The sequence below is a fragment of the Manis pentadactyla genome, chromosome 12 (assembly GCF_030020395.1).
Source record: "Manis pentadactyla isolate mManPen7 chromosome 12, mManPen7.hap1, whole genome shotgun sequence".
Taxonomy (NCBI): domain Eukaryota; kingdom Metazoa; phylum Chordata; class Mammalia; order Pholidota; family Manidae; genus Manis; species Manis pentadactyla.
Window position 1 is genome coordinate 42,899,388 of NC_080030.1, and position 21,421 is coordinate 42,920,808.

The 21,421-nt window shown below is 40.8% G+C and overlaps 1 protein-coding gene across 9 annotated transcripts in view; it reads right to left on the bottom strand.

Moving 5' to 3' along the window:
- Nucleotides 1-21,421, bottom strand: part of MTHFD1L (methylenetetrahydrofolate dehydrogenase (NADP+ dependent) 1 like) — a 163,182-nt gene that overhangs the window by 109,300 nt on the left and 32,461 nt on the right. For 6 of the 9 annotated variants that reach the window (XR_008992727.1, XR_008992728.1, XM_057489106.1 and 3 more), the window contains exons 9-16: nucleotides 21,251-21,342; nucleotides 19,610-19,707; nucleotides 16,890-17,063; nucleotides 9,520-9,656; nucleotides 8,255-8,301; nucleotides 4,388-4,495; nucleotides 3,125-3,199; nucleotides 1,817-1,919 (exon numbers count right to left, since the gene is read on the bottom strand). Coding sequence is in view for 5 of the 9 variants with exons in the window: in XM_057489106.1 (XP_057345089.1) it covers nucleotides 1,817-1,919; nucleotides 3,125-3,199; nucleotides 4,388-4,495; nucleotides 8,255-8,301; nucleotides 9,520-9,656; nucleotides 16,890-17,063; nucleotides 19,610-19,707; nucleotides 21,251-21,342 (834 nt within the window). In the remaining 4 variants the exon portion in view is untranslated. Of the gene's footprint in view, nucleotides 1-1,816; nucleotides 1,920-3,124; nucleotides 3,200-3,289; nucleotides 3,696-4,387; nucleotides 4,496-8,254; nucleotides 8,302-9,519; nucleotides 9,657-16,889; nucleotides 17,064-19,609; nucleotides 19,708-21,250; nucleotides 21,343-21,421 lie in introns of those variants that run through there. The other 3 variants (XR_008992729.1, XM_057489109.1, XR_008992730.1) reach the window with 3 other exon arrangements.

Sequence of the window (21,421 nt, forward strand, 5' to 3'; positions counted from 1 at the left end):
AAACTGTGGTTCATCTACAAGGAATATTCTAGAGCTATTTAAAATTACAAGAAAGAGCTACCAAAGTGGAACACTTGGTATTATAACATTTGGTATTGGCTTATTATGATATACATAAAGATAGTAGGATATGAAATTGTGTCACCTAAATTATAATTAGAGTTATACACAAAATCCAGATGCACAAAGAAACTGAGCAGTTTTATTAGTATATAGCAAGGTGTTTCTTATTCTTTTAGATATTGCCAAAATCTTTATAATGTCATTACTTGTATAATAAGTAATTTTTAAAAAAAAATTTCAAAAAGATCTTACTCTCCATTAATTTGGGAGACTAAAGTCACACAGAGAAACTGTATCATACTATTGCCACAGTGGCATCTACTGATTATTTGAGTGGTACTTTAGAGTTTGGAAAATACTCAGGTTACAGTGCAGTGTGCAAGGGGAGGCTGGTATTATTTCTCCAGTTCACAGATAAGGAAATTGAGTAAGGTGCTTGGTTAAAACTTGCACAGCTCATAAATGGTAGAGCCAAGATTCAGTCTCTGGGCTTTGTCTCTCCATTTCATGTTTTGTGGGAAAACAGTGAAACTGTAATGGATCTGTTGAATGGATTCCTACAAGTGCAGATTCTCAAAGGGGTGGGCCTGGTCTGGTCTGGCGGGGCCTAGGCAGGGACTGCCAAGCACAGACAGACAGAAGGATGAAGGTAGGCCCACCTGCCTGGAAACCAGACAGGGAGCAAAAGTGGATGGCGCCACACCAAAGTGATCCTTAGACCCAAGCTCTGAGATGGCAGCTTTACCCCACACAGGATGGAGTCTTCTGAGCAAGAAGTAACAGGACAACAGCTCCACAGTATGAACCTGCTGAACTGGGGGATGGAAACAGAGACAAGAATATCTATTAGCAGTAAGGGCACTAAATCTGGCATCTGATAAAATGTTGTGCAAGTGGGTAGGCAGCTCTGAGAAGAACAATACAGGAAGGATCGGGGAATATGCACCATCTAACCCTTCAGGAGCACCTTAGGTCTCACCAGGTGCTGTTACCAATTCCTGTTAGCGTATATTGTCAGCTCAGTCTCCAGCTCCGTGAGAGGTGGCCCAGAACACGTACGCAGCCTACTCAGGGTCATGCAGTAGGTTAGTGGTGGGGTGCAGACACACAGGCAAGGCTCCGGACCTAAGGTATAGTGCTTGCACCCACAGTCCCCCCTTGCAGAGGGCAGTGTATGAGAACGGAGGGGACATCATGGCTCAGAGAGAATTGGGAGGTCAGGTCAGGATGGAGATATTGGGGAGTCCATGCTGCACTGGAAGTGTTACAGGGATTTTTACTAAGTGGTTGGAAGCACATACTAGACTCAGAGAAAAAACTCAGCCCTGAAAATACAAACTTAAGAGCTGCTTAGAGCTAGTGGTATGGAAACAGAAGACCTTAGGGAAGTGGGCAGAAAAGGCAGCAGGATAAAAAAGGGGAGACAGACATTTTGTTCATTCTTTTAATACAGGATACGAGGCCATAGAAGAGAGAAACGAGGAGAAAATTCAGTAATTCTCCTTGGAAATGTGGGAGAGGAAGGTGTGGATGGGACTGAGCCCAGATGGAACAGTTGGTTTAAGAGGCACAGCCTTTTCTCTTAAATAGGAGGAAAGGATGAGAGCAGAGGAGAGGATGGTAAAACACCAGTGATGGAAATACATGCAGGGATCATGAAACACAGGCTGGGGGGATAAGGGGGAGAAATAAAACGCGCATTTGGGAGACTCCTGACTGCAGGCCATTCTCCCGGCCGGTGATGAGCACCTACCTCGCTGCCATGTGATGGTGGAGGGGTCGATGCAGAGGCGGGCAAATTTATTTATTTCTTCTTCCGTCAGTGAGTTTGGGTCTGTCTTATTTATTCCTAGTTTCTAATGATTAAGGAGAAGAAATGTGATGCTTTAGAAGGAACAAAAAGCAAAATATAAACCTACTTCTTTTATTTGCTCCATGACTAGTAAAGCCTTTTCAAAGACTAAACTGAACTTTGTAAATTAGGTTAGGCCAGTTCATCAATTAATGCCTAAGTCCATATATCTCTAAATGGAAGACACTGATATTTGTAATTTACCCTTAAGATGGGAGATCTGCAATGAGCGTGGTGGGCAGTACACAAGCCTTGCTGGCATTTCGGCCTGAGGCTCTCAGGGCTGCTGACACAGCCACTGCAAGCTGTTCCAGATGGGACCCAAATGCTGTGCATGAAGCTGAGGCTCTGGTTCATTAGTTCTTTCCATATACAAATACCAATAAGTCCAGGCAAGTTTATGTCTCTATTTTCAGAACAAGTTATTTCTAATTCACTGAGGAAAAAAACCCATTAAAACTTTTAATCCATCTGTTTCTGTCAAAGGAACATTCTAAGAAAGTGGTTTTTAATGAAGTAGAAGAAAATAATCAGAAAATACAAACAGAAACAGAAACAGAAACTATACATGTAGCTGCTGAGCAAAGTACATCGTGCATTATTCTCAACAAACAGAACTTGGTTCTGTAAGAAGCATGGGGTGAATTTTTAAATGAATTATTACCAACCAGTGGCTGTCAAATATACCATTAAAGTTAGGGTTCAGCCTCTGAAGAACAGCAAGGGGAAATCAGTGTGATTAGTAGATGAGCAGCAAATAGCAGTAGAAAATGATAACATGGATAACGATTATGACTGCTTCAAGTACAATCTTAGTATCTTGCTATAACAAAAACTGAGATGGATAAATTTCAAAGGCTGCATCTTATTTCCTAGAAATTTAAGAAATTTCATGAAAGAGAAGTGTCTCGGAAATTCTCATTTGTTTATTGACTAGGGTGCTCAAATCAGCAAAGCAACCCTCTCATTTCAGAGAGGGAAGAAATGGAGACCTAAAAAGGTCAACGCATTTGTCCACCGGCTCTCGGCGTAGGACCCAGGTCTCAGGCCTCTAGTTCGTTGTACTCTCTCTGCTATATTGTTCTGATACACCTGAAAGAGTATCTTTTTACAAAAACCCAAATCAAGTTCAAAATTTCTGGCTTTGATAAATATTCTGACTTGTCTCTGCGATATTTCTTTATAAAGAACTGTAGACTGTAAACTTACTTTCAGCCGAGCAAGTTGAATTTTTGAAAACTCTCGAGCGCCATTCACTAAAGGAACCAGTCGATTATACAGAGCCTAAAAACACAAAACAAAGAGAAAACCCTGCTAAAGTATGAGGGCCAACCAGGAACTTGGACAATTTACAGGATACAACAAAATGAATTACATTTATAACCAAACTATTTAGACTAGAGGCCCTACTACTTGGGCTAATACAAACAATGTACACTTAAGTTCTGTCAGTTTAGTAAATCTGACTAGATCTGAAAATAATGTGCATTGCAAAGAATCTGCATAAGCATACACATCTTGAACTGTATAGCCTTACAACTATCAAATTAGTATTTACCTGGATTTAGCTTCAAAAACTTACTAGGGAGTTACTTTAATTGGAGGCAGTCAGGGCCCTTGTTAAACATGCCACAAAGTCCCACTTTCATCCATGTCCTATGTCCATCAGGAGCCAGCACCTGGTACTCTGTCTCCTTCAGGTGTGTGATATATCTCTCAGACTCCATGCATTGAAGCCCCCCCAAGGGGATCCGACCTCTTAACAGCACATCTACAATGGCTGCATGTAACATTACAGTCTTAAAAAGGTATCTATGTCAATGAACTAGTGGTTACCAAAGGGGAGGGGTTTGGGAGGACGGGTCGGGAGGGAGGGAGAAGGGGACTAAGGTATTATGTTTAGTACACATGGTGTGGGGGATCACAGGGAGAACAGTGTATCACAGAGACGGGACATAGTGGATCTCTGGCAACTTGCTGCACTGATGGACAGTGACTGAATTGGGGTATGGGTGGGGACTTGATAATATGGTTAAATGTAGTAACCACATTGTTTTTTCATGTGAAACCTTCATAAGAGGGTATATCAATCATACCTTAATAAAATTTTTTTTAAAAAGGCATCTATGTCTTCAATTCCCTTAGCATAGACCAAAGACTGGACCTAGGGGCAGGATAAAGAGAACTGGTCTACCAACTACCTTCACTATTAAAGACTCGTCTCAAAGAATATTTGGCTTAAGAGCACAACTAATATAATTCTCCCAATAACTTGGCACTGGTCATAAACTCAATCTTGAGAATCAGACCAAAGTGTGGATCTTCTCCCTAAGAAATAGGGGCATACACAAATCACAAAGTTTTGGATAAAACTTCAGTTTACAGACTACAGAAGTTTCTCTATGAGCTCCTTCAGAATCCAGGAATCCCAGGATAAGACATCCAAAATGGCCAACAAGGAACTCTCCTCACCTTGTCCGTTTGAGTGTTTTCATGCAAAATCCTTGTGTCGATTGCAGCAGCTAGCAAGTTATTGGCAGCAGTGATGGCATGAATGTCCCCAGTCAGGTGAAGGTTGAACTATAAATGAGAGGAAAACATCTTTCTGCTTGTTTCAAACAACCACGGCAGTACTCAAGGACTTTCTGAATAAATCAAATACTACACTAACTATATATCCTTATAATGAGTTAAGTCCATAAAACAGCCTAAATCAGAAAATCAATGTCAGGGTCCACTTGATAGAAAAGAACCATTGAGCAGGTTCTCTCGCTGCTCATTCTTGGCTTGAAGGTGATACATTCTGATGGGCTTAATGATTAACTTCCTTATTTTCTTTTGCTTTATTCTTTTTCATTATTTTATGACTTAGAAAATAGTATAGTATCAAATATACTTTGGAGTGAGGCAGGGAATAAAACAGTAACAATACAATAGTATAAAACATGACAGAGACTCCAAGAAATAGAAAAATATATCACTCTAGCAATTACACTCTGCTGTTTTCCCTCTAGTCTTACAATTATTGTTTGTTGACTTGGTATACTTATAATTCGGTAACTTCTTTTTAAAAAAACTTATTACTGTGTGTTTTTGTGTAATCATCTAGTTTATATATAGTTACAGTTTATAGAGTTTGTATAATGGAGTAGATGTGCCAAAGTTTTTCAGTTTCCTATTTACAGTATTTAAGTTGCTTCCAAATTTTCATTTTTGCAAAGAAGGCTACAACTATAAAGAATACATGTCAGTAGATTTTTAAAAAATTAGTTGCTAGTTAAGTAATGTATTTTGAGCAGTGTGGTTACTGGATTAAAGGATCTTGATAATTAGATCAAATTGGTTTTTGAAAGGATTGAAGTACCACCCTGGAACACTTGTAGAACAGTACTTCAGAAACAAAGTAACCTTTGGACTAAAAAATGAGTTAATTTAGTTGATGAAAAAGTGGCATTGTTCTAATTTCTTGGAAGATTAAACACTTATGTTTTCTTGTTAACAAGTCATGTTATAACATAAAATACGTGATCACTAGAAAACATGAGAAATTACATATGTGTATCTTTTTATAACATTTGTAATTTAAAATATTGATCATATAACACAATAGTTTATATTTAGCTCTTATACTTAATGTGGTTAGCATTGTTAATCATTAAATGGTCTTCAAAATACAGGTAATTTGATATCCTATTATTGGACATGCAAGTTTTTCCCCCTAATATTTTAGTGCTACAGACTAAGCTTTTCAATAGCCAATTTCTCCTGAAAAAAACTTGAGCCAAAGGGCCTGAATGTTTTAAAGTCATTTGATATATATATTTAACTCCCCTCTAGAAAAGTTTTGCCAACATATACTTCCCAGCAGTGCACAGAAGTGTGTATTTCAACCTCTTTTTGCAAAAATTTGGCATTGTTATTTAAAAAATCCAACTCTGTCAATTTGATAAGTAAAATGATAATAACGGGATAGTGATTTCAATTTATTAGTGAATATAAACATTTATTGATTAGTTGATATTTCTTTGCTGATGTTTCTATTGACTCCTTTGCCCATTTTACAGTTGGGGGTGTAATTTTCTCTTTTCAGTTGTCTGTCTGACGCCCGCTGGGGTGTGCACAGGCCCCAAACAGCACTCTTGGCCTCTAGCCTCCTGCTCACACTCCTGAGCCTCCACTGCAGTAAATGATTTACAGAGCTGCTCAACCCAGTGTCCTGATTATCATCCTTGATAATCAAATATACCTTACATCATTGTCACTTTTCTGTCATTCTCACTGCCACCATCCTGGACCAAGCCACGCCGTCTCTCCTGGCTGACCTGCAGTCGCCTTACAAGAGTCCCCGTGTCCGCTCTGGGCCTGCATCAGTCTACGCTCTCCACAGACGCAGGAGTGACTTCTATAGACCCCATCTGCATCATGCTGTTCCCTTTCCGGGGCTGACCATCAGAGTTCAAATACCATCCAGCCTCTTGGATGAACTTAGTGGCCTGAGAGGGTTGGTCCTGGCCCCTTTCTCTACCTCTCCTTCCTCCACGTGGCCCTGGCCCGCCATATTTGCTGGCGTCCTCTCCTCCAGAGGACGTCATCCCTTCCTGCCTCAGCGCCTCCCCACTGGCAGGTCCCACTGTTGGGAATGCTCTCCCGGGTTCTGTACAAGGCTGGCTCTTTCTCACCCTTCAGGTCACAGTATTTTCACTTTCAATTCTTCAGTCCATCTGGAATTTAGTCCAGCATTTTCCCATGATTACTGATTATATCCAGCATTTTCCCATGATTACTGTTTATGTTTTTTCCAGTGAGCACTGTCTGTTCATGCACTCAGTCAACAAACATGTCCTGAGTGTCAGGCTCTGTGCTCAGAGCTGGAGACAGAGGGATGAAGATATGGGAGGTCCCTGATTTCAAGGACCAAACTGCCTGAGTGTGTTTGGCCTGCTCCTACTATCATAAAGTAGATCCAACTATCACATGCCTTAAGTTTGGCCAACCCTGAGCCATGCGGCCGATGCCGTACGACAGCAGCACACCTGTGCCATTTCAGTGTGAGCTAGCGACGTCCAGAGCTGTTCCCGGGGCATGTTCCTTGACTCCATCCCCAACCTGACTCCTGGTTCTGGATCTTCCTGGCTTGCGAACATTACTTCTTTCCCTTCAGAAGTGAAGCTTTGGGGCTCTTTCTCTCACAGATGCTATGGAATATTCTTTCTTAGTCCCACCCCCAATACTTGAAGATCACCCACATTTTCCCTTTAGCTTCCTGACACTCAGGCCTCTATGGGTAAACACCTTTCCTATTCCTTCATGAAACCAACAAATACTTCCTAGTGAGCACCTACTATGTGCTGGGCACTCAGTCAAGTGCTCGAGCCGATGGCCTCTAACTCACCACAGCCGACCAGACCAGATGGTGAAAAACAGAGTAAGAGGGGATGTGTTGGGTGGAGCAGAACCTAGAGAAGATGAAAAGGGAGGGAGGAACATTCCAGGCTTAGAATCAAAAGGCAGCAGGGCAGGAGTCTGCAAGGAGTTTGATGGGGTGGAGAGAGGGAGGGCTGCACATGGGGACCTGAGACAATGAGGCTGGAGAATACAGGCACCTGCTGTGCAGTGCTGGAGGGTGATGAAGCGACTACTGGAACATATCAGACAGGGAAGTGACCTGTTCGGACCTGGGTTGCAGGAAGATTTCTTGGATCCTTAACTAGAAGCTGACGCAGAGAGTAGAACTGATGGCACAAAGTCACTGGTTAGATTCAGAGGGCAAGGGACTGGTTAGGCAGGGTGTAGAAGGAATTCTTGGAGAAATAAGAACTGACATCGTTGGCCCCTTCTGTCCATTTTTCTTTGGAATGATTTGATTCTGGAGTCTCAGTTTACAGAGGTGAAGAGTCCATGTTTTCCAGAGTCTGGCAGCATCACAGGTGATTGATAGAGATATAGGTCTGCATCCTCTTATCCCAAAACCTTGAGGCCAGATGGGTTGTGGGGCTCAGAATTTTTTGGAACTTAGAAAGGTAGTGTGATGTACATATAATCTGTTTTATAAACACTTCAAGCAGGGTCTAGGTCAGCATCCATTAATCAAAAACAGTATTTCTGCGGCAAAATATGTGAATATTGACACCAAGTGGCATAGAAAAAAATCTAACAGCAAGTGGCAGATTTTGCTACAAAATGAGTCATGCAAATATTTTCGTTTTTTTTAGAGCCTGTAGGGACTTTGGAATTGAGGATAAGGGGCTGTGGGCCTGTGTTTATGGGAGCACAGAAAAAAAGGGTGGCAGGGTGGGGGGAAAACAGTGACAGATGACTTGTGTCTTGTTGAGACCTTACCTCCTCCATGGGGATGACCTGGGCATAGCCACCACCAGCGGCCCCTCCTAAACAAGAGAGCAGGCGTCACTGAAATGAGTCACCAAGTACAGCCACCCAGAATGAACAGGGCCATGGGACACAGTTCCCCATGCCGAACAGGGAGGCAGGCACATCCAGGATGAACTAACGACAGGCAGGGAGAAACTTTCAACCGTGTCAAAGCAGAGCTGAGTGGGAAAGCTCACACCATGTCCAGCTAGGCGACGTAAGGACTTCGGTTTCTCTTTTTTTAAAGGAAGAGTACAAGTCATATGGCAGAGGTCATTATAGCAAACATGAAGTTATTTTATTAAGTCATTATTAGATGTATGTGGTCATGCTTCACCTAAACTGCACCTGCCTTAAAGTATCAAAAAACTTTGTTGAAAAAAATCCACCTGATAATCTCAGACTGACACATCATGAACTTCAATTACTTTAGATAACAGTATATAAGGTTTATCATGCTGCTTCTCTCTCAAAATAGTAATGTTATTACATTAAGAAGACTTCTCCTTCCTAGAACAATAATGATACCTTCCATGCCCGTATCATTTTAGTTAGTTTACCCTGGGCTTTATGCTATCTCATTTGGTCAACAACCCCCTAAGCCTGGTACTATAGCCTTTTTGAACCTTTGCAGATGCAGCTCAGAGAGGTTATGACTAACTAAAGGCCACACAGCAGTTAAAGACACAGCCATGAATAAAATCTTGGGCTTCTTGCTCCAAGTCTGGTGTTCAATCCACTACATAATTTATGATATTCTATGAGTTATCAGTACTTACTGAGTTAGGAGTTATTAGTATTTGTAGCAGTCATATACATATAATACTGCCAAGACCCACAAAGTACCAAGCACAAGCAGCAATTGCAGCGATAAATGCTATTGTAAAGTGAGCTGAAGAATGATCTCACGGTAAATCAACGAAGGAAGAGTGGCGGGTGTGAGGAGGCCGGATATCAGCCCACCACAGCCAGAGAGGAGCTTCGTCACGCCCCTCCGTCCCCAGCCAGCCAGCTTCCAGAGCTCCACAGGCGCCACATTGAAACTCAAGGCCCAAGACTCAGGGGCCAAATTAAAGGGTCTCTAACGGTTTGGACGGAAAGAGCTGGGGGGTGGGGTGAAAGGTTCCAGTTCCTCTCATAAATTTTAACTTCCCATCTGTTGATGATGTTCTTGTAAAACTTTTCTCTCCCCCAAATTTCGCTCTGAAAAACATACTAGTTGTTAAATTAAATACCTTTAACTCCAAAAGTTGGTCCTTGAGAAGGTTGCCTCAGACAGGCAAAGGAGTTGATATTCAGGTGAGCGGTCAGCGCCTGTACAAGCCCAATTGTAACTGTACTTTTCCCTTCTCCAAGGGGGGTAGGGGTGATCCTGAATTGAATTTAAAAAAAAAGAGTGTATTTAATAATATTTCCTAGACAACCTATGCAAAATCAACCTAAGGTAGCAGAACCATGTCAGAGAACACTGGTAGAGAACACACATTCCAAAATTCACTTAATAGTTCAACTACCTTGGCCCTTTATGGGCTACCCACATCACAAAGGCCATACTTAAGCTAAATCAAATAGACACACCTTTGCCAAAACACCAAAAAAAAAGAAAGAAAAAAGAAAAGCTGTTCAGTAGTGGTGGTGTTAACGTTATTAACTTCAAGAAAAGGCACAGAATTATCCATCAAAACAGCTGAAGTAATGAAGCTGACGTCATTACTTCTTCCAGGCCATTTACTGGGGGCACAGGGCCTAACTCAGTGGTCCACAAGCGAGTGAAGCATGGCCACACTGTCAGGATTAGAAACGATGCTAAGGTGCTCACCCACCCATCTCCTTCTAGATACCAGTCCCCAGGGCTTTTCCCTACCATGTTTTAACACAGATAGTGATGGATGCTCATTACCTCCACAGTGGCCCCCATTTATTTCCAGATAGCTTTTACAGTTATAAAGTTCTCTGTCCTAAAGAGGACATTCCTGCATGCCTGTAGTCAGCTACACTAAACTTAATTCCTTTCCATAAAACAATTGCTCAAATACTTGGAGAGAATTAGTCCAGAACTCCTCAGCACTCTGAGGACATCACCTCTGCTCTCGAGGAGCTAATTGTTGACCACAGCATCCTACAAACCCAAATGTCAAACGTTCACAACAACATCCCAGTACTAAGTCACAGGACAGGTGTGTGCTGCATTCCCAAGTAAGGACCCACCAAATTGCTCCTGAGCATACTCTAACCATTGTTACAGGCTTTAGACATAGTCATTTTGGCTTATGATTTGGTCTTTTATAAGTTAGATGGTGTGACTTAGGTTGTCTAGGGTACTAAGCCATAACAGAACTGGTAAGTTTTCTGACCTGCAAAACCTAATGATGTGACCATCAAGAAGAAATGCCCTCGGATATGTCATTCCCGACTATCTGAGACCATCACAACAATTCACTCAGTTATCCTTTCAGCAAATATTCAGTAATATATCACACTACTAGGTACCAGGAGACAGACTCTGAGTACACAATGATGGCCAAGTTGGACTCCCTCTTGGGAGTGAGCTGCCCTCTCTGAGCTTATGACTGATGGGAGACACGCAGAGGTAAGTCTGCAATTACAATGAATGTGATAAACACTAAGACAGGGAAAATAGGTCAATTAGATTGTATTATGAGAGCACATGGATGGAAGGAGGATTTAATTACTTTTGGAACATTAGGGAAGGCTTCCTGGAGGAAAATACATCTAAGCTGGAAACTGCAAATGAACAAATGTTAGCCAGATAAAAGTGAGGGGGTGTTCATGGTAGGTAATACACTAGGGTCTGTGCTTTCTACTTACTGAGTTAATTTTTATCCTTATTTGATGGAAGAGGAAACTGAAGCCCAGGGAGCAGAAGTAACTTGTCCAGGGGCACCCAACCAGTAAGCCGGAGAGCTGGAAATCAAGCCTAGACAAGTTGTCTGACTCCACTCGGTTTCCAGGGACAGAAACTGTTAACTCTAATTGGCAACGTCAAGCACAGGAATGGGTCAGATCACTCAGTGAGAGTGAATAGAGCTCAAAAAGGCCTAAGGATGGCACTGTCAAGAACATCCTCTCTTAAGGAATGGTCAGGAGAAGAGGGCAAAGGAAACTGAGAAGGAGCAGAACAAAGTTAGGAGGATCCTGAGGAGGTGGCGGGGCTGTGACAGGGGAGTCTGGGAAGGGAACCACGTTAGTGTCCACGGAGTCACTTCCCGGGAGGTCTGAAGACGGTGAAGATGCAGAAACGGTCACCAGTCACCGGACTGAGCAACAAGGAGGTCGCTGCTGGGGAGCTGGGGAGTCAACCTGAGTAAGGCTTGGGGGCGTGCGTACACCTGCAACTCCTCAAGGTGCATGAGACTTGACCAACACGAAGTCTCGAGTTACATGAAAGTGTTTCTGTTTTGAGTCAACTTTCCTTTTTCTTAGCATAAAATAAACTGAACAGAATACAAGCATGAGTAAAAGAGGCAGAAAGTCACAGGCCTCACAATCATACAACAGCTTGTTAAGAAAATGTGGTATCAGACAGGATAGATAAAAGTAATGAGCTGTTTGCTTAGGATAGGTGGTTTACTCAAATGTGTCACATGAAGGATTACATTTTTGTTCCCCAAGGATATGCTAACAGAGCTGCTGGAGACAGCCAAAAGCCGACACACCCAGAGATGACCTCCTCAAAACTTCAGCTAAGCATCCAATTCCTAATTAGAAACACAGGACTGCTTAGCTTTCTGCCAACAAATACAATTCAGGAAAACTGGAGAGTAGGAAGTATTTATTGGGAGCAATAAAAGGTGAGCGATGATAAAAACTTCATTTCACCTCATTCCTACATTTGGTATCAAAATTTGGTTTAACTGTTGTCCTAGTACCCAGAGCTCAGATTCCAAATTATCCAGTTGGCTTAGAGGAAAACAAGCACCATGCCAACCCAATTTCTTCTCGAAGAGCAGAGTTTATGGAGACAAAGCTGTGACTGTTGTGCACCACCTTCCTCAGCTTCTCCCAGCAGATCGACCTGCTCTCTCTTCTGCCCCTCACATTTATTATGTGTGTATTATGTACCTTTTCAGAAGGCATGACCAGAGACTCCCTGACACCTCCGTCTCGCCTCCCAGCACACCAGCTGGCCAAGGTGAAGGACTACGCCCATCCTCACTGCACATCTGCCACCTGTTCAGGCTTGAACAAAGGAATGACACCTTTCTATGACAAATACCGTTTGCCATCAACTATGGCAAAAATTTATTGAAAACTCTGACAATTTGGACATTTACCAAGAGAGGCTTACCATTTAGTCAAAGGTCAAAGAGATTGCTTGTGCAGAAATCAGTGCTAACACTGAACTGTTCTCAAATCAAGAATCTTGTTGAACAGTTTATTTTAATTATCCACAGATTTAACCATGAACTTCAAAACTATATGCTCAAACAGCCTATGAATACCATCACTCATCTCAAGCACTATAACATGGAAGGATTTTTAAAAGGCTTTTATTACCTAACAGTAAAGTCTACAGACCATTTGTTCTGATTTCCCACCACACTTGACTAAGGCCAACAGTTTAAAGGCCCTGTCAGTAGTGGTTTCTTCTAAATACCTTCATTCTATCCTGCAAGTCATGCAGATAGAAGAAAAACTCACAGATATTTATTTCAGTAGTTACCTAAGGCAGAAATGCAAAATCTTAGAAAAATCAGTGAATTCACACTGGCCAAAATAATGGTTTCAAACTTAAAAAAAAAAAAAAATTTCAGGTATTTCATACTCTACAGGATGAAAAAAATGAGGTGACATGAATTATTTTAATTTTTAAAATGTGAAATACAGTCAATTCCCAGACCAATTTCAGCTTCTTTTTTAATTACTCTGTCCAAGCAATTCAGAGAAATGCTAAAACCTGCACACCAACTGGCAAAGGGCCAACGGAGACCAGTCCTGCACACATTCATACTCTACAGCTGCACGCCGAGTCATGTTCTCAAACAAATTCCTTTTCATTAGTGTAACTGGGAAAATATGTAAAACTCAAGAGCCTCTAAGATTCTTTTGGCATAGTTCCCTGAACAGTTCCCAATACTTTTCATTTTGTCAGGCAAAGCGAATAAAATGATGTGTAGGTGTAAATAACATGTGATGTGTAGCTGATGAAATACAGATGATTCTGACAGAATGAGAAATCCTCAAGTTTAAAGAACAGCTTTGTAAAACAAATTAATCTGTTCTGCATTTGGGTGAGTAACAGATTTTTTAATCCATTGTTTTTTATTTTAATCCTATGTTGATATATGTAAATCACATTTACACATAAATTAAAATGCGCAGTAACGAATGTATTATTTAGGTTTACTGGAAAATTATTTGGGTATATGAATTCTTCTAAAGCATGGGAAAAAGATTATGTTATAGTATTCAGAGATGAAAGCAGGTCACAAAATGGTATTTATGGCATGATCTCAATGTGTAAAAAGGATGGATACAGAGAAAAAATCCTGAAAGGAAATAAAAAATTTTTAACACTTCTGAGTAATGAGATATTTAGTTTTCTCCTTCTTTTTACTTTGTCTTTATACCAAATTTTTATACACTAAACCAATATTATTTTCAGAATAAAAAAAAACTTTCAGAGAAAGGAAATAATGCTCCATTTAACCAGTCATTTACATTTCTAAAGAAACCAAAAGAGCACATATAATGGTTTGATAATGTCACTTTTCCATAACGGACCTGACCAAAAATAAAAATACAGAGGTGAATTTTATTTCAAATGAACTTTTGATTTTAGATTATAAATGACTCTTGTGTTTTAAACTGATCTCAAACATCCAGATCAGAAAAAAGGCATTTTGCACTTAAAAAATATATCATTTGTTGTGTTTTTGGGGGTCTTTAATCCTCTGCTACAGAATACTGTATGGTACATATTTTCTAAAAATCTTTAAGCTCTGCTACAGATGCATGTATCTCTCAAATGCTACCCTCACAGATTTTTTTTTGATGCCACTGTTAGGAACACAATTTAATTTTTCCTCCATTGGTCTTTGTTATGTAAGGAAACTTATACCCCAATTTCAGGAAAATTACTGTTGATCACTTGGCGTTAAATTTGTATTTGAGAATTCTTGAGGTTTAATTTTCATTTCTATCTACAACGTGACAACCTGGCTTCTTCCACTCTGTCCCACATCTAAATGCTCCTAGAGACAGTGCAGAGCAAGGTCCTGCCCTCCTCCTGGGTATGGACGGACACGAGGCTGCACTCCAGGGGAGCTACGCCTGGGCTCACTCTCAGTGTGTGGCCAGGCCTTGACAATAAGACTTCAAGTCAGGAATCTGATAATACCATCGGAACTTTTGTTTGACATGGTTCAATTCTGTGTTCCCAGAGAAGGGCAGGACAATGTCTAGATCTGTGTTTTCCCATCTAATATCGACAAGCCCCAAACAGAGTAAATCACAAGCACTCCCTAAGAAAAATGGCTGCATGAGTCTTCTTTGTTAACGAAGAACATGTCCCCCTGAGTTTCTCTTAAGTCCGCCTGCCTTAAACAGGGTGAGAGAAGCAGGGAACCCCCCTACCAAGATCGCTTAAAGCCTAGAAGAAGGGAAGAAAATCTGTGGATGTTATATTTGATTTTGAAGTTTTAATGTCCAAAAGTTTATTTATCTCTGTAAACAAACTCGTATCAAGCATACTTCCAGAAAAGCAGCAACAACTACATATGCGCTCTAAACTCTGGGACCCAGGAGTTCCCCTCCTCAGCGAGCTCCTTGCACGCATCCAGCCAGAGGGTGCCTGTAGGTGGGGCAACATCTCCCCTCAGCAAGGAGCGTTCCTGCAGCGCTGTTACAGGGACATTAGGGACACTGGGAATACAATGTAGGGAGCCTGGGAATTTCAGGGAGGTTTAGGCCACAGGCAACCAAAGCGTGACAGAAAGGTCTGAATTCCTTAAAAACACAGCCTAGTGACACTGCAAGACCCTAGCTATCTATCCCTCTTATGCAATGGTAATAGAAGGGATAGAAAAGGAGGAAGTGGAGGAGGAGACCTGAAAAAACTATTATTCCATTAAAGAGGTGACATTATGGATAATATCCTGCTTTATTTGCCGTTTCATCTATCTTTGTAGCTTGAAAAAACTGAACTCATCTCCAAGGATTTTTCCTAAAGAAATTGTTAGACAAATTCAGATACGCATGCCCACGGTTGTTAATTTTAGCACTGTTTATAATGGCCAAAAAAGGTGAGGTTTAAGTGCTCATGAATAGAGGATTGGCTCAATAAATTGTGGGGCATCCTTATAATATTTTCAAATCATTTTTCTGTCTCCATACACCTGAAAAATTAAAGACATGCTACACTATGAGTGGCTGAGCCACAGCAGCCCTTCTCGGCGCTGGGAAGACATGCAAAACAATCCACAACCCTCCCAGGCACTCTTACTACCCCTTGCCCAGGTGCTATCTCCCTGAGGCAGTGGAATGCTATACACTCATGCAAAATGATAACCTAGCTCTGTACTGACTCACATGGAGCTAGGGACACAACACATGGTTGGATAATCAAGTTGTTTACAGAACAGCACATGTAAGATGATCTCACTAATGACAGACTGTATCTGTGCTAAGACAGTCTCAAATATTAGCAGCCGTTTCCTTAGGATAATAGGATTTGGGATGTATAAACATTCTTGTTTATATTTTCTGTAGTTTTATAACTATGCATCATATTTATAACTGGAAAAAGAAATAAAGCACTTATATTTATAATAACAAAGTCAACTATGAGTCAAGTTCAATTACAAGAAATGTCTCTGCCTGTTAACAAATGGGTTTTTGTGCCTCAAGCCTTGGCCTATATACCATTAGTGAGTCAATACAATGAAACTTCAAGACAGCGAAGGAATTTGTATGGAATCCTCATGTTCCCTCAGGTCAAACTGAATAAATATTTGAAATCCCTTGTTTTCCATCATTTTTCAGCTAGTGAATATATTTTTTTAAAAACAGAAAAATAAAGCAAATACTTCTTTCCACAAATACATTTGCCTGTTATAAAATGGCCAACACAAATAAAAATGACCTAACATTAATTTGGAAATGCAAGAAAAGAGAAATAATGAGTTTTTGTAATGCAAATATATAAATAAATAATTTAAGGGTATTACTAGGACAATGTCAATTTCACACCATTATCTGTACATTTCTCCATGAAAATGTTATTTCTAAGTAGAATAGATACATATACAAAAATCCCTATTCCCTCAAAATGTTTTACTTTCAATTCTTATTTTGATTTTTATCATGAAAAACTAAACAAAAAAAAATCCAAAGTGGAACAAGAGTGATCAAAACACAATAAAAAAATTAGTACTATTATATTTCATATTTTGTGGTGCATACTAATTTGTTTTGCCCTGAAAAATAAAAACTTCCCACATGTCAAATGAAGGAATGCCAAGGACAGACGAATGTCAAGTTTGAGAGCAGGATAGATTTGAGGGGTGTGATCACAGATATAAACAGGGAAGAGAGTTTCATAAAGGTGTCTTCCTAGTAAAACAGACTTTAGAAGTAGTCTTACCCAGCAACTAAGATGTATTTTCCATCTGCTTGGTCCTTTAACCTTTCCAGCAGGGACAAACGCACTTTGGCTTTGCTTCTGCCATAGATTTCGATTTCGTCTGCAAGCAATCCTATCTCCTTGGCAAGAACATCCACAGCTTTTGGAGTCTGTGCTCTTGAAATCTCAATATCACTGTGGGGGAAACATGTAAGAGGCAAAAGTCTTCTCAGCTTTGGTGGTCACTGCTAGGGTGAAAAACAGCCATACACCCTGCCAACGCCTAAATCCAAGTAACTGCCCCATGGCCCTGTCTCCCAAGCAGTATTACATGCCTGCTAAGAATTAATGTGCATGCAGAAATGGTGTATTCTTTTAGAGAAACAAGTCTTTAAAAGTCATAAAGATGCTAGAACTCTGCCCAGGCACAAAAATAACATGTATATGGAAAAGGAGACCTGTATACTATAATGTGTCCAAAAGCTTCCTGTATTCATGGTAGAGTACAATGCTTTCTACAGGTCACCACTGTATTTGTTAATCATGAATAGATGGGTTATTGCATAATGCTCCTACTGGGCTAGCCACATGTCTCTTGACTATTCAAAAATGTGGAAATACAAGTTTGTTTTATCTGTGTCCATACTTTCCCTCTCTCTTTCCTATTTCAAGTCCAAAATCATATTTAAAAATATTTCATTAATTACACAACTGTTGGTAAAAAGGACCTAGTGCCTGAAGCTCAATTTCAGGCACACGAAATTTTAGGAACTCAAGTGTCATTGGGCAAATAATTTAACTATTCTGCTTTACTGCCAAGAGGAGAACACTGCCGCACATTTTACAGGGGTGCTATGAAACAAGCATGTGCTGAACTTCTGAGAGTCTTTTGGTACTCCTAAGCTCAGTCATCCATCCGTCTGGCTGATTGTCTGTTTGGGAGTGAGAGCTGGAAGGCACAGCCAGAGCTCAAGAGAGGGGGCATCACAGGTATGGAGGCACCGTGGATCAGGGCTGACATCCGAGAAGACTCAGGGAAACCTTATTCAGGGGCACAGCAACCACCACTGGCAGGCAGTCCCCTGCCCTGAGGTGTTCTTCTGTTGCTCCTGCTGCTAATGTCCTCTCATATGGCCCTATATTCTTCTCCCTAACTCTGGAGATCTGACCTGGATGCCACAGTTTGCTGGGAGAGGGAGAGTGTGCCCCGGGCTGGGCTGCGTTTCCAGCCAGGAATGCCTGCCTCAGGTGCCTTGCTTCCTTTCCAGTTCTCCTCCCCCACCTCCCCCACTGTCCCCGATCCCACTGCATTTACTCCTGACTACACTTTTTTCAGACTCCGAAATTGAAGAGCTTATTCTCGGAAAATCTCCAAGGTTTTCTCCTCACTAGCCAGACTGAGTGATACATATCTTGATTTTCTGAGTGATTTATAAGCCACTTAGCCTGCCTTTCTTTCCCAGGGGCCTCTAGAAGTCAAATTTGGTTAAGCAATTAAAGCACCTTTTCCCCCAAGTAAAATTTATTTTGATTTATACAAAACACTTTGGTACACAATTTGACAGAGTCCATACTTGGACGTTTTTTAACTCTCTTTAAGTAGAATGTACTCATTTATTTTTAAAAATTAAGGTAACAACATAAGTAACATCAAAAAAATAAGATACTTAACAGAGCAGACTGAACAACTACAGGGATGGTACTACAAAGGACAAAATTCCTTGGAATTTATGTATTTATATGAACACAGAAGATGACTAAGATGTTTAGTCTATTTCAGGGGTGAAAACAGCCTGGATGGTTTCACCAGCCTGGTGGGTACAGTCAAACGCGGTGTTCCGCTGACATAGTGTTCCGCTATGGCCCAAGGAAACAGAGGTCAAATCTAAATAGCAACTGTCTATCAAATGAAAAATCAGTCAATTACTGGAGGTTTTACCTACTGACATTTTGTAGATTCCAATGCTGGCAGACGGATCTGTCGAAGAGTCGGGCATCATGCACGCCCTGGATGAAGTGGGTTGGGGACAGTTTACTGGGGAAGGACAGCTGGAGGGGACTTACTATGAGGCTGGAAAATGCATTTCTCTGGCTGACATACCTTACCTAATTATTTTAAAATCACATGCTGAGACTATGTCCTCAAGTTTGTATTTTAACATTTATACAGAGAGCATATATAGCTTACACCTCATTAAATACCACTCTGAAGAGAATATCCATCTGGACTATTGCAAGAACCCTGTCAGATAGCAGATATCACTGTGTTCTGAAGGAGGCCGAATGCACTTCCCACATGGAATGGTATTTGGTTTGGTTGCTCATTTACTCTTGCAGCAGAAACCTACAGGGCCCTGAGACCAAGATTGTGCTGGCCGTTTCTAACACTGGAAAACCCATTCCGAGTATTACATTACCACATTTTGTCAAATCTAAGACATTGTGAGTTTATGGATCACTAAGAAGAAAAAGCACTACCATTTAATAGGATATATTATTGACAGTAAGTACATCCTGATTCCAGAAATGGAAAAACACCTTAGAATTGACAGAATATGATGAACACATTATTATTTAATTTGGGAGGACTTAAAATGATAGATAAATGAGTACAGCAGTTAGAGACAATTATCCCCCACCAAAACCATAACATCTTGGTTGTGCCCCCACCCAATGGGTAATTTTAGATATTTAAGGCACTTTGGTGAGCTGATGTCAGTATAAACAAATCTCCCAGATACCTTGGTACAGGGGAGAGAGGCTGAAGTTTCAAGCAGTGAAGTCTCCACCTCGAGTACTGCTGTTCCCGAAGCCACCTCTTCCCACTGCTGACCATGTTCTTCAGTAGGGACAGAAAGGAAAGCATGTTACTTTTGTAAAAGCTGACAGGGTATGTACCTAAGCTATGAAAATATTGCTCAGGGATGCTGTGTCATGAAAAGGATGATGAAATTGCACGATGACCCAAGTGAATCAGGAACAAGTTTATTCACACATAACTGTAAGCTTTTCTTAAAAGAAAATATGGGATATGTACTCTTTTTTTAAAATAGTGAATACTTAAACTTGGCATCAAGTACATGGATAAAATTGTAGAGTGGGTTCTTCATCTCAATTAGGAAAGAAAGAAAAATGAGGAAAATATGAGAATGCATGAGTGACTGCTTGAACACCCAGCTTCCAAAATTTACAATACCAGGTCAAGTGTAATCCTTTTGCAGTTGATGTAATAGAACAAGCGAGTTGAATTATTACTGCCTCTCATTCTTATTAAATTATTATTTAATAAACTATCATTTAATAGTACATACACACAAACACACACATAGAAATAAAATTGGCTTTAGTTGAAAGTAACACAATATCTTTACAGAAATGTATTATATTCCATTTCAAAGTAAAAAGTTTTACTTGTGTATTACCATGTATACAACAAATTAATGAACTAAAACTTGCTTCTTTTTAATTCTACTGGGGCCAATATTACAGGCTTTCTCTACTGATGGTTAATGCCACTGCCGGTGGTCACCACCACTGCCAACTCTACGGCCAGTGACCATATGGCTAATATGGTGGAGATCTTGGGCTTTAGGTCACATAGATGTGGTCTGAAAAGATGTCCACAAATTCTTTAACACTCCTGTCTTCAAGAGGTGAGCTCAATTCCCTTTCCCTTAAATGTGAACTACACTGGGGCTTTGCTTTGAGTGAAGAAGAAAAAGGACTTTCGGAGACTAGTTCATAAAACCTCCCGCAGCTCCCTCTTTGCTCTCTCCTCTGGACTGCTCATTCTGGGGAATTAGCTGCCACACTGTGTGCAGCCTTGTGCAGAAGTCCACATGATGAGGAACACAGGCATCCTGCCAGCAGCCACTGAGAATTAAATACCACACGCCATGTGAGTACACCCGCTTGGAAGCAGGTCCTGGCCCCAGTCAAGCCTTCCGATGAATGCAGCCTCCATGACCTCTTGATTCCCACTGCATGAGACCCCGAGCCAGAACCATCCAGCTATGCTGCAATCAAATCTCTGACCCACAGAAATTGAGAAGTAATAAATGTTTGTTGTTTAAAGTTGCTAAGTTTGGGGGGTTATTTATGACACAGCAATAGATAACTAATAATAACAGGCCCCAAATTGGGTCCCTGCCCCATACTTGTCATGTGACCAAAGGCAAGTAATGTAATCCTTTAAGTCTCCATTTCCTCATCTATCAATTGGGAATAATATTATCTTATAGGATTGTTGTGAGAATTAAATGACATTATGTGTATAAGGTGTTAGACACTGTGTCTGCTAACAGAAAACACCTGCCACATGTTAGCCACTATTAGTCAAAGCTCCAAACTCAAAAATTCTCAAATAGCTGTGTCACACAAACCTGAATCCGCAGAGCTGCAGCAAGGAGACTCACATCCTCCTCTGCAATGAGACCACTAAACTGTGTCTCAGGAGAACCATATCCATGCTTCCCTGTAAAAAATTTGAGGGGGGAAAAAAAAGACTTTCAGTGTATTGTCATGTATAACCAATTACTCCTTGTGAAAAGCCA